Source organism: Falco cherrug, chromosome 9, assembly GCF_023634085.1.
Source record: "Falco cherrug isolate bFalChe1 chromosome 9, bFalChe1.pri, whole genome shotgun sequence".
Lineage (NCBI taxonomy): Eukaryota > Metazoa > Chordata > Aves > Falconiformes > Falconidae > Falco > Falco cherrug.
In genome coordinates, this window is record NC_073705.1 from 28418874 (window position 1) to 28432294 (window position 13421).

Here is a 13421-nt window from a genome sequence, read left to right on the forward strand (position 1 = left end):
TCATACAGCGACACGTACATAGAGCTGGGCAGTTGGCTGCTAAGGGACCCTGATGCAGGCATCACACAGCTTTGATTGTGCCAGAGTAATCCTGCAGTAACAGTTCCCTGGTGGTGGGATCTCATCCTTTTGTAAGACATTTGTGTTTCTAGGCTGTTTTCGGGATGCTGGAGTGAATCACTGCCCAAGGCTGTATCAGCTGCCTCAACCAGCTGCTCAGCTGTTTTTCCCACACAACTGTTATTCTTTTTCCCTCTGAAAGCTGTGAAAGAGGTGGCTTGCAACAACACAAGGCTGCCCTTTTCCAAGCACGCATCAGCTTTTACCTCCATTCCCAGCACAGACCCAACAACTTTGGGTCTGTTACCAATCCTTAAATACCACATCCTAACAAAGGACAGCTGGTCCCAAGCCCTGCCTCACGCAGCAACTTCTCATAACAAGCTGATGACACACCTGGAGGTGTGTGTGATCCAGTCTTCCCTGCCCTCAGCCCCTTCCCCAAGAGCCTGTCCCAGGGTGGGAGCTAAGCAGAGATTATTTTTTGACCCCCAGGAGACCGGCTACCCACACACACTCCTAGTTGCTACCAGCAATGATCCCTGCACAGGTGTGAAAAAGCTACAGCAGCTTTTGGAGGCTGACCCCTTTTCCCCTTGTCATCCAGTCTTTCCTGCCCCTTGCCCTGGGGAGGGGGATCCAAGGGACCCCATCGGTGGCTCACAGCATCCCTGTGCCACGAGAGGGCACATCAAGCCCGCAGATGGCATTGCCCAAAATAGCAACCAGCCAAGCAGAACTCACAAGGGACAGGATATACAGGGAAGGGTGTCTTAGAAAGGAAAATGCATTCAGGCCCGTCCATGTTGCTGTACACAGACCTGAGTGGCTGCCAGCAGGTCACAAAGTTCCCTGGGGAATCAGAGGCTCTGGAAAGAGCAGACTCACAGCTTTCCCAGTCCCACAATGGTAATTCCCCTATTGTCAGAGCCCATCTCTCTTAAAATGTTTGGGTCCCCAGGCAGCTCTTAGCATTGAGCTTTCAGTTCCTGGACCACAGACTGCATAATGCTGGATGGTGTCACTGTCCCACAGGTCCATTATCCTGTTCTTCTGCTGGTTTCTTACTTGCCTGCTTCTTTTTTCCTCTGTTTTGCTTCAAGCCATTCTTCCCAGTTCTCAAGACTGCACCTCTCCAAGGACCAGTAGTTGCCCATCAGTTCACATCCCTAAGAAAAAAATCCCTTTCCAGTTCATGCCTACCTCTTCAAGACAGTAGGTGACCATCTTTCTGGTAGCCCAGCCACATCCTAACAAGGGCCACCTGGTCCTGAGCTTAGGTTCATGCAGCAGCATCTCATGACAAGCTGAAAATACACCCGGCAGCCTCACTCTTGAGACCTGACCCACTTGGTGTAAGACCCCATGAGCCTAAAGCCTACAGCCTCTTAGCAGGGAAAAGATTGTATTTACAGGGCCATGGAAGGCATGGCCAGGCTGTTTGGGACCCTGAGCAGCTCAGTGCACACCCTCTCCCCCATGTAACTTCCCAGAACACCCACACAGAGCACCCTGCAGCTGCAGCACCCCAAAAAAGCTGCCAACCCTCTGCAGAGACACTCAGCCCCTATTTCCCCTATGCCCCCTTAGACAGCTGACAGATGCAAAGACATAACGGTGATGTGCATAGCGATTGTGGTTAGATTTTATTGTTTTTTTTGGTTTTTATTTTTTAACCCATAATATTGTTATAATACAAAATATACAGACTGGAGATGCCAAGCGGGTTGTGGGTCACCATGCCCCAGGGTGGGGGTCACACCATGCAACCTGCAGCGTGAGGGAGGAGGCGGCATCTGCTCCACGTGGTGGGGGACAGTGGGTACCCCAGAGAGCCTGGGAGGAAGGAGGATGGGGAGAAGGAGATAGGAGGTATAAGGGTCAGGATACCTGCCCTCCCACCCTTGGGAGACTGCAAGTGGGAGCTCAGCCCCATGGCAAACCCAGGAACAGGACTGTGAGATGAACAATGTGTTGAATGAACCTAAAAAACACATCACATCTGCAAGGGCTGGGCCAGGGACAGTCCTGCTGGGGGGCATCCCAGTAGCTTTGGCTCAGGGTCCGGGTGGGGTTTCTAATGGCTCCAACACCAGGGGTTCAGCCTGGGTCTGGGGCCCGGCCCAGTATGGATACTGGCCTTGCTCACCCCCTCCCCATCGATCCCAGACACCACAGCTCGGGCCAACCCCCCCCCCCCGCCGGCTGCTAAGGATGCAGAGGCTGGAGCAGCAGAGCCAGGGGCTGCCGGGACTGAATTCCCCAACGCCTGTGGGACTGCACAGAGGGACTTCTGGGGTTGGCATGGGGTTGTTAGTCCATGGGCATCAGTCCCAGCTACGACTCGGAGGGGTATGCAGGCAGGACAGGCCTGCCTGCACGCACCCAGCTCCAAGGAGCTGGCGGTGACAAAGACGTGGGGAGCCCCAGGGTGCTGGTTCCATCCCTGGGGTCCCCAGGTAGGGTCTCACATGGCCATGCCAGGAGAAGGGTGAGCCCACCCTGCCCCAAGGTGACTCTCCTGCCCGCTGGCAGCACAATAACAACTCTTGGCCGGCCCCAGCCTTGACTTTCTCCTCAGGCACCTGCTAGCTCAGCCATGCCACCAGCACAGGGCTCTGCCCCACTGCTCACTCCACGGCCCCCCGGGCAGCGGGTGGGCTGGGGTGGGCCAGGGCACATGAGCAGGGGAAGGTCAGCGGCAAGTGATGGTGGAAGCGTGGCTGTGAGGCCCAAGGGCCAGGGTGGCTGCCGGAGCCCAGCACAACTCCCTCCACCATGTGTCCCCATACCCTGGCTGCCGTGTCCTCGGGGAGGGGTGGGAAGGGTGTCTCTCAAAGTGGGTCCCTGAGGTCCCCTATGTGCCAGCACCATGAACTTGAGGGACAGGGGCTGAGGTTGCAGCTCCCCCAGCTCTGCATCCTCCATCCCAGGGGACCAGTGCCACAAGAAGGTACCTCAGGGTCCCTCTAGTCTCCCCTCTCCCCGTGTCAGGATGAACCTCCTAGGTTTAACCAGGCCCCCGGGACCAGGGGCTGCTCCCCACAGCTCATGCAGCGATGAACCCCAAGTGCCCATGCGGCTGCCTTCTCCAGGCATGGCCCCTCTGCCCACAGGCTGGCCCAGGGGCTGGGCAAGGAGGGTGGCTGGTGGCTCATGGCCGACATGCTGAGCATGCTCCCCACCACAGGACACAGCCAGGGCAGGGGAGGAAGCCATGGCACTGGCACCTGTTGCAAGACTTTATTGGTTTCTAGACAGCATTGCTAGAGGGTTTGGGCTGGAGCCAGTGCTGGGGGCTCCCGGAGCTGAGGAGGTGGCGGGGGGGAGCCATGGCTGCATGGGGTGCTGTGCATGGGGGGAAACCTCTATTGCAGCCCGAGGCTGCAGCTTCTCCACTGGGGACAGGTGCAGGGAGGTCCGTCCAGGCCAAACGCTCACCCTGTGCCAGCCATGCCCACACTCTGACATCCAGGAGCACCTGCTTGCGATCCCCTGAGGAAAGCAGAGCCAGCCCAGGGGGAATGGAAGATCCCGGTGCTGACTGCATCCCTGGGAATGGAGGCCCCTTCCCGCAGGCGTGTCTTGCAGCCAGCAGAGGGAAGGCTCGAGGGAAAAGTTGAGAGAAGCAGGTTCTGGGCCCAGTGACAGGAGAGCTCAGCTGGAGGCAGGTCCGGGAGCTAAATCACATTGTCAAAGAGCTGCATGGACCTCATGATGTTCTCATCCTGTGGGGAGAAGGTGGGAAGCAGGTGGCTTGGGCATGGAACAGCAATCTGGGCAGCTCCCCCCAAACCTGGCTTTACCCTCATGGCAGCTCTGACACATGGAAAAAAAGAGTCCTAGGGACTACAGGCAATTTCCAAGCCATACCGGGATGCACAGCTCTCCTCATCCGCACGGGGATGCTGGCATGGACACAGTTCCCAAAGCAGAGCCCCCGCCTTGCCTCTGGGAGCCCTGCCTTCACTGCCTCTCTTCCAGGAGAGCCATGGGGAGACAGAGGTCCCCAGGGCACAGCAAGGTGGCCCAGCCCAAGAGCAGAGCTGCTGGTGGCTTTACCTTCTGGCAGGACTCCAGGAACTCCTCAATTGTCACCACGCCGTCCTTGTTTCGGTCCATTTTCTGCGGACAAGCACAGCATGGGACTGTGGCAGGGACAGCCCCAGCCCCAGGGAGAGCCCAGCACCCCACGCCCAGGTCCTGCAGAGGCTGGACACAGCAGACCCCTGCCCGAGCCATCCCCAAGCAGGACCAGGATGGCCTTTTCTCTCCCTGGCTCTGGCACAGCCCTGCTTCATCCCCAGGGACTGTGCCAGGTTTTGGGTAGCCACTGGCTCTGTGCTGGAGCTCTGCTTCCCCAGGATGTGATCAGCTCACCTGGAAGAAGTTCTCCACATGTTCCCGAGGTGCTTCCTCCCGCATGGCCGGGTAGGTGTATTTGCCCATCATGTCATAGATGGACTTCATGATGTCCAGCATTTCCTGCAGGGAAGGGGAGCAGGGTTGCAGGGCCAACACGGGGCTCTGCCTCCGCCTGGTCCCCAGCCCACACCTTTTTGTGATGCTCCTGAAGGATGTGTGGGGTGCTCGAGTGCATTCCTGTTGGCTCTGTGCACAGTGTGGAGCCATGTGTGTGCCCACACGTGTGAAGGAGGCCCAAAGCAGCACACCCCTCATACGTGCTCCACCCGAGACACACCGGTGCCAGGGGGGCAGGAAGGGCCTGTTTGCAAAGCAAATATTGACCCTCCCAGCCTTCCTCCAGACCTCAGCCAATGTCCCCAAGTCCTGCCCTCATCTCTGCTGGGTGCAGACCTGTGCTGGCCCTGGTGACCAGCCTGCTCCCCATCTCCCACCTCTTTGGTGATGCAGCCGTCTTTGTTCAGGTCATAGAGGTTGAAGGCCCAGTTCAGGCGATCATCAATGGTACCCCGCAGGATGATGGACAGCCCAGACACAAAGTCCTGCAAGGATGGACAAGGCAGGCAGACAGAAGTCATGGCCACAAAGGGTCTCATGGCCACAGAGGGTACAGCCCTGCTTGTCCCTCCCGCAGAGGAGGTACTCGTCTCCAAAGCAGATGTGCCCTGGGGCTGGGCTGACAAGAGAAACATTATCAAAAAGAGCTTGGGGAAGACTGATTGCTTGTCCCCAAATATATCCCACACTAGTCCCTTGGGTCACAGAATCCAAGAGGACAACGTGCATCAGGACCTGCTCTTCAGCCGAAGCCTGAACAAGACCCAGCCATGGCTGTGCCTGCCAGGTACCTACAAGACACTAGCTAGGAAAGAGAGTTGTTTCTTTTCACTGTTTTTCCACTGCCTCTGGGATTTTAATAAACTCCACCAGCCCCTGCAAAGCTCTCTGTCCATCCGCAACAGCAACGCTGCTCAGTGCAGCCCATGGTACCTGAAGGGACATGCCCTCCCTGCCCCACTGCCACCCCCTCCTTGGCCACAGCTCACCTCGAAGCTGACAGAGCCATCGTGGTCAGTGTCGAAAGCGTTGAAGAGAAAGGTGGCATACGTGCTGGAGTCTGGGGGGAGGCAGACAGTGTGAGAGGGTGCTGTGTGTCCCCCAGCCCCGCGGAGGCACCCATGCAGGGCACAGGGATGGGGATGGGCACTCACCTCCCTGCGGGAAGAACTGTGAGTAGATCTGCTTGAAGTTTTCTTCATTGACAATGCCACTCGGGCACTCCTGCCAGGGCAAACTGCAGTGTTACCTCCACATTGTGGAGAGGGGCTGAGCACCCCCCTAAATCCCTGTGGCTCCCTTGCCCTGGCCCTGGCTCCGCACTGCCTGGTGGAGCAGCTGGTAAGGCTGCTTGGAGCATCTTCCACATTTTGTGGGCTGCATCCTTTGCTGGAGGGGCTCTGCATCCCAGGCACGCAGGGAGTGGGTTCTCTGCACCCAAGGGGTGGAACACAGGATCAGACCTCCCCACTGAGCTCTCGGGAGGTGGGATCATGCCATAGCCTGACATAAACTTCACCCCGAGGTCCTGAAAGCCTTTGCAAACCCCAGGCACCACTGGCTGTGAAGCACACTCCAAGGTGGACATGGTAGAGGAGGTGGGGCTAGCAAAGCTGGTTAAGGGGTACTCACATTCTTGAAGCCTCGGTACAGGACCTGCAGCTCCTTGCGGGTGAACTTGGTCTGCTCCTGGAGCTGCTCCAACCCCTCAGGGCGGTGGCAGACGGTGGAGAGCTCAAACTCATCCTCAACGCTGTCTGCAAGGAACCCAGGGGAAGAGGGGCAGATGAGGCCAGCACCATCCTGTCCTGCCCTGCCATGCCAGGGAGCAGGAGAGGCACCTTGCACAGCACATCCCATCCTCACACCTGCCCAGGGTAACACATTTCTGGGGTGCGCTGCTCAGCTGGAGTTGGGTCTATGCCAGCAGGGGACACTGAGACAACCTGGGGGCATACCAGTGACTGACACTGGGCAACAGCCCACCCCAGCCTCCAGTACAACCCAGGCTGGGCAGAAAGGGTATGTGAAATACCCCCCAAGTGCTGAGATCCCCCATGCCTGCCTTTCTACTGCCCCCAGCACAGGCATTTGCCTTGTGGAGCCAAGACCCTGGATGTCCGGCTGGTCTGTGCCGCACTGGGAGTCGAGTCCATCGGAAGAGCTGCCCCCCAGAACCCCCAGTCCCAGGTGTGCCCCCAGCCTTGTCTAGACCCTGTCCTGCTGCTGTGCCCCCCCTTCATCGGTGGCTTCTCCCCACCAACTGGCAAGATGCATGACCCCTGCCTGCAGCAGCCAGCACCCCCAGACCCCACTGCAACTAAGAGGGGCTGTAGCCCCACAGTGGGTACCCCCCCCCCCCCCCCCCGGTGGGGTAGGTCAGCCCCTGCCCCTTCATACTCACCTCTTCTCCCGGGAGGGATCAGCTCACATTGTGGGGCAGGGGTGACCCCAGCCAGGGGCTCAAACTCACCAAGGGGCCAAGCACACCCAGTGCAGGGGGGCTAGGGGCACTGGGCAGCCCTGCACTCACTCCCCGCTCAGCCCCTTTTGCCCCCACCATCACACCTCTATCTCCAAACCAACACTGTGCGTTGAGCAACAACCCCCCAGCCCTTAAACCAGCACCGGGAGGGTCCTGCTACCCCAAGCCAGCTCCAAAGAAGGTCTTGCCACTCTGCATCCTGTGGGAGCTGCTCCGGGGAGCTGGAAAGGGGAGTAAAACCAGCCTGGAAGCAGGCAAGGACAGAGGTGGGTGCAGAGCTCATTGGGTCGGATCCCTCTGGGGCAGGACTGATCCTGACAGCCCCAAACCCAGGGCAGGGGATTGCTGGAGGCGTCCCCTTCCCGCGGGCAGGGCCAGGACGGAGGGCAGGCAGCAGCACCACCAGGGACACACACACACAAAGGCAAGAAGAAGCACTTGCTTTCGCTGAGCGAGGGGATGGATTTGGGCCGGCAGCACGGCAGCAGTTTGAGGAATCGCTGCTTCAGCGCTTTTTTAGTTTGGCCCGGCGCGTTGCCTGGAAGAAAGAAGGAGTCACCAAGCAGAAGAAGAGTTAACAGAGCAGCGGCCCCCGGACCCGGCAGGCAGCAGGATTGGGCACCCGACGTGGGGTGAGTAGGGCCACAGGCAGCACATGCAGCGTGAGGCCAGAGGAGCAGGAAGGCAAAGCCCAGCCCAGGCTCTGCTCAGCCTTTCAGCTTCATCCCAGGACAAACCCGGCACTGGAGTTTCCTCCTTGGGAAGAGGGAGGGTGGCAAAGGGGCAACCCTGCTGAGCTACCCACAGCCCGCACCTCTGCAGCCCCCCAGTGGAGCACACCAGTGTGCACTGGAGACACCCAGAAGCCCAGAAACCCAGGAGATGGCAGGGCTGGACTCCGCACTTTAGCTTCAAGGCCAAATACCTGCTCCCTGGGGACCCTTCTCTCCCGGTGGGGCTGTGCAAGGAGGCAAGGCAGGATGGAGCCCAAGAAACAGCCTGTGGCCAAGCTCGGGCATTGCATCCTCCCCAGAGCCGGGTTTGATCCTGCTGGCACTGGATGGCCGAACGTGAAGCATGCACTGAGCACAGCCATGCAGCCCAGACCGCAGCATGCACCCCCGCCCCAGTGCGGCACTGGGAGCCAAGCCCGGGGACCTGCTTTGAGACAGCCAGAAGGGGAATGGGGCTCAGGGCTTTGCCTCAGCCAGGCTATGGGGCAGGGTGAGGGGCTCCCCACATCAGCCCAGCCCATGGCCATCTCTTTCAAGTGGCCCTGCATTAATAGCAGGTCCCCTCACTACACAGACACCCCCCACCCCCCATTCCCCCATCCAGACCCCAGTGGCTTTGCTCAGCCCCATCTCTCCCAGCTGGCACTGCCCCACAGCTGTAGACCCGCTCCCTCCCTTCCCGCAGGGCCCCGCAGTACCTCAAGCCAGCAAACTCAGAGCAGGACTAATGCCACAGGCAGGGAGGGGAGGAAGAGGAGGGGATGAAGGCCGTGCTGGGCTTCAGCCCCCAAAGGGAGGCAGACAGCAGCATGAGGCACCAATGGGACGAAAGGTGCAAAGACCCTTTGGGGCTCTGCTGACACCGCGTTTGCTCCAAGTGCCCTGGACATCTGCAAGCAGCAGGTCATGATGCCTACATGTCCTGAGCCCTGGTTTTGGGGTTGTTTCTCTAGGGAGCTAGCGCATGGGGCTTCTCCAGCAGCTTTCTCAGCCTTATGGGGCTGAGCTGAGCCTCAGGTGCTGGGGAAATGGTTCTGCACAGTACCCAGCTCCAGGATAGGGACATGGGTCTGCATCCAGCAGCCCCTGCTAGGCAGGTTGGCCCTGAGTGCCCACAGGCAGGACATGGGACACTTTGAGCTCACATCAGGGCAGCTGGCTGGGGCAGGAAGCTCCATCACTCTGGGCAATGGAGAACAGCTCCAAGAGGTCATTGTCCCTGCAGGACATCACACAAAGCGACTCAGAGAGGGCAAACTTGTCCCTAGGGAAGTGGCATCCACAGCAGGATGCCAGTGACAAGCAAATACATAGGGATGCACAAATGCACCCCCTGCCATTTGTCACAGGGTGACAGGGGCAAGAGTGAGGGCCAGGATCTTGACACTGGCAGGACAGCACAGCCTGGCTTCTCTCTGCTCCAGGGTTTGCAGGTAGGTGAGGAAAGAGGCTTTTTTCTTCCTAGAAGCAGGCATTAATTGTGCACAATACATTTTGCCCAGCTACTTTTCCAGAGCTTTCATTTGCAGAGGGAAAGGGAAATTGCACCTTTCAGCATTCCAAGGATGCTCTGGGGCCAGGTCCCTCCAGCAGAAACCAGCTGTGGGGACAAACCTGGGAGGCAGGAGCAGCCCTTTTGCCCAGGGAGAAAGGATGGGGCAGGTAGAGCAACACCCAACATCAGGGTGATGGACCAGGGGAGGGAGCAGGGCAGGAAGGAAACCATACAGCGAGATGCAACAGAGAGTAAACTGTGGTTGGACTCACAGGGGCAGCAGGTATAGGCACGTGCAGTAGGTCAGGTCGGGTGCAAGTTACACTTTAGTTTGTTATAAAGAAGGAAAAAGAAAAAAAAAATAAAGAACATGGGTGTTTTCTTAAGGAGGAAACCGAAGAGGGCCCAATTCCAGGGGCCTTGGGGCAGGGGAGGGAGCACGTTCAGCACATGCAGCTTAACAACAGGAGAGGGGTGACCAGGGCTGGGGTTTTGCTGTCCTGGCTTTGGTGCACCCAAGGGCTCTGCTGGGGAGGACGCACCCACACTGTCCCCTTTCTGTCCCCGGCATCCAAACCATGAGCAAATCTGGGGGCTCCCTGGGCTCCCCCTTGCTGGAAAACAGTTCTGCCCAAAGATGGGGAGCACAGCCTGGTCATGGGCTGCCCCACTAGGCACAGGGGATGTCCACAGCACAAAGCCCTGTCCCTGCCAGTGACAGTTCCTTTTCCAGATGTTGCTCTGCCTTCCACCCCTCTGCAAGAGCCATCAAGTGGCTGGCACAAAACAAGCCAACAGAAAGGGCTGGCAGTGTTTTATCTGTGGTGGGAGGTCTGCCAGGTTAAGTGGCTTGTCACTTCCCATGCATCACTCCACCTAGCCTAGCAACTTCGAAACGCACGCACACACAAACTGAGCCTCCATCCTTGGGCAGCACCAAAAGGGGAAGGGATTTCCCATCCTCACCTCCACACGCTATTGAAATGAATCCTGGAGGTTGCTGGACACTGGCTGTGAGGGGGCCTGCAGGGGGTGGATGCCTGACCCCAGCAATGACCACCACCAGGATGGCCATGGACCACTTTGTATTGAGCCACCAGCAGCTGATGTGTCCATGGGGGCTGCATCCAGCCAGTGCTGCCGTGTCAGTGGGTTACATGGTGTTGGGCTGAGACCCCCATTCCCAGGAAGGACCCAAGTCTTTGCTGTTCCATTCTCTCCTCAGTGAGAAAGCAGGAGCTGGGGTCAGCCCAGTACATAACCATTTCCCTGCCCTCCCCACAGAGCCACAGCCATCAGCACCCTCCCAGTGACAGATGGCTGGGGAGACAAACCCACCCCTTCCACAGCACCCTCCTGCCAGAAAAGACCCTACAACAACAACAAACCAAGAGGCAGTGCCGAAACTCCCCCCTCACTCTCAGTTACTCATCAATAAATGCATATCATGATGGGTGCAAGATGTGCATCCCACAACAGCGAGACCCCTACAAGCATCCCCAGCTCAGCACCCACAGGGTGGGTCACGCAGCTCCCACAGACCCTGCTTGGCCCCATGGGACAACACTGTGTCAGTCGGAAGGTCAGTAGGAGCTAGTACCCCAGGGACAGTCTGCCCCAGCACCCTGCCCTAGGAGCAGGGCTGGGGTGGCAGAAGGCAGCTGGGCAAGGGGACCCTCTGCCTTTTCAGATAGTGTGGCTGGGAAGCAGCAGGGCAAACCCCAGCCAGGGTCGGGGGATGAGCCAGAAGAAAAGGCAAGGCAGGCCTAGGGGAGCATAGGAAAGGGGTCAGCAGTTCCCGGAACACGCCTTTTCCTGTAGAAGAGCCTCCATCCCCTTCCAGAGTATTACCTTTCCCCGAAAGGACAGAGGGACATCCCCAAGCTCCCCCTGCCAGGCCACAGCTCTGGATCCGTCCAGGCAGTGATGCTGTCCAGCTGCCCCTACAACCTGTAGCTCACAGTCATCCCTGTGCAGGGCTCAGCTCCAAGCAGGGTCCATCCAGCTCTGCTCCCCCTTCACAGTGCCCAGCCTCGGGCAGTGCCACCTCCCAGTCACTGGGACCACAGCTCTCGGGGTCTGCAATGAAGGGTGGCAGGAGAAGGAGCCAGCAAGCTCCCCCAGCCATCCTCAGAGGGGGGTCAGGATGGGTCCCACCAGCAGCAGCTCTGCAAATGACCCTCATCAGTCAGTGGTGACAGAGCTGAGTGTAACCAGGGCCAAGATGCCTGCAGCAGCCGTTGGGGCCAGACAGTCATCCATTAGGGGAATGAAATCAGAGCTGGCATCTCCTGGGGCCAGAGACAGACAAATAGTCCCTGTCTTGGGGGTTGGACAGGGGCAGCCCCAGCCCAGACACCCAGAGCCAGCAGGGCTGAAGGAGATGGGAGTGGCAAAGCTGCTAAGTGACACTTGCAGTTCATGGGACAGCAGAGACCAGCATGTTCCCCAGTGCCAGAGAGAGGACAGCAGCTGCAGGACCCTCGTGCCAAGCAGGCCCCGCAGGGAGACAGGGGCACGGACCAGAAGGAGCTGCAGAGAAGAGCAGAGGCTCATAGCAGTGCTGTCCCCATTCCCACCCCAGCCTGTAACAGTGCTCCCAGATAGCCTGGCTGTGCTCAGAGAAGATGTTTGCAGAATAATAATTTCTCAGTCCACACCACATTTGAAATGTTGCGAGCAGGGACCAGGACGAGATACAGGTGCCGAGGGACAGTGGAGCTCAGGGGCTCCCCAAACAGAGCAGGTAAGGCTGTAGGACTGGGCCAGCTGTGTGTATCACGCTGCTGCAAAACCCATGCACAAGGACACATCTTACCCTGTCCCCATCACCACCTCCATGGTAGGGACACCTCTGGCAGCAGGAACTAGCGCATCCAAGGTGCCAGAGAAGCTACCCATAAAATGCCCCAGCAGAGCAGCAGCTCTTCTTGGCTGCAGGCAGCATGTCCTGTAAGACAGCTGGTGTTCTGCATACCCATTACCCAGATGCCATCAGCATCCTCCCCAGGAAGGTACAGGGATGAAGCGTGGACATGCCTCAGCCACAGCCCAGCCAGATCCCTGGCAGCTCAGGGACATCCTCCATCACAAAGGGGTTGAAATCATCTCCTGGGCACAGCACGCTTCTCCCCTCCCTCTGCTTAGCCACTAATTGCTCCTCTGATGTCTCCTATCCACACATCCTCCCATCACAGTTCCCATCCTGAGATATGGCTGCCCAAGCAAGTGTGATCTGCAGCCCCTTCATCTCACAGCATCCGCAGCGCCAGCCAGGATGCAGAGGCACTGGGGACAAACAAACCCCAGATCACACTTATGGAAAGTTTGTTGGCAGCCTTTGCCTGTCCGTGGCACAGCTGAGGAAGGCAGCCAAAGGAGACAAGGCAGCAGCACCATGCAGCTTTCTGCACTCTCACCCTCACCAAGCACAACCTACAGGTCCATGCATCCCTCACTCTGACAAGTTTTGGGTCCTCTTGTCTGGCCACATCCAGTCCTGTCCTCAGTACCCACCTGCCAATCCGGGGAGCTCAGCACCCACAGCAGCCCCTCCCCTCCCCAACCCTTGCACAGCCCCACAGGGAGGGCAGAGGGGACATGGACTCCGGACTCTTAGCCACGTTCCCCCCCTAGCTTTCAATTCCTGTGGCAGCGAAAAAAGCTTTCCTCTGCGTGGTGGCGCACCCCACATCCATCACTCCTTGCCCCCAGCTCTCACTCATCTACCCAGCCTCAGCCAACTGCAGCCCCTGTTCCCATTATCTGACAAAGCCCAGCCCTCTGCATCCCAGTGCCCCCAGACTCCAACACCCCAGGCAGCCCCAGTCCCCCAGCACCCCACACATCACTGCACCCCGATGCCTCCAGATCCAGATATCCCCCCTCAATTCTCCCAGACACCCCAGCTTTCTAGCATCCTGCACCCCAACACCCCACATACCAATGTCCCTAGATATTCCCACTCCGACATCCCTGATACCCTTGCACCCCAGTGCCCCCCCCGATACCCTTGCACCCCAGTGCCCCCCATGCATGTCAACACTCCCAAACACCCCCAGACACCCTCATTTTCCCAGCTCCCTACACCCTAATGTTGCCAGACACCCTAAACACCCTCCCAGACCCTGATGCCCCCCTCAAATGCCCCAAAACACACTAATCC

General features: G+C 58.5%; 1 protein-coding gene across 6 annotated transcripts in view; it reads right to left on the reverse strand.

Moving 5' to 3' along the window:
- Positions 1-1683: 1683 nt before the first annotated feature.
- KCNIP2 (potassium voltage-gated channel interacting protein 2) overlaps positions 1684-13421 on the reverse strand; it is a 46504-nt gene continuing 34766 nt past the window's right edge. For 3 of the 6 annotated variants that reach the window (XM_055721136.1, XM_055721135.1, XM_027799611.2), the window contains exons 2-9: positions 7470-7565; positions 6175-6299; positions 5697-5766; positions 5532-5602; positions 4920-5027; positions 4441-4545; positions 4123-4185; positions 1684-3788 (exon numbers count right to left, since the gene is read on the reverse strand). In XM_055721136.1, the coding sequence (XP_055577111.1) occupies positions 3741-3788; positions 4123-4185; positions 4441-4545; positions 4920-5027; positions 5532-5602; positions 5697-5766; positions 6175-6299; positions 7470-7565 (686 nt within the window). In that variant the 3' untranslated portion in view covers positions 1684-3740. The remainder of the gene's footprint in view (positions 3789-4122; positions 4186-4440; positions 4546-4919; positions 5028-5531; positions 5603-5696; positions 5767-6174; positions 6300-7469; positions 7566-13421) is intronic. The other 3 variants (XM_055721138.1, XM_005435147.3, XM_055721137.1) reach the window with 1 other exon arrangement.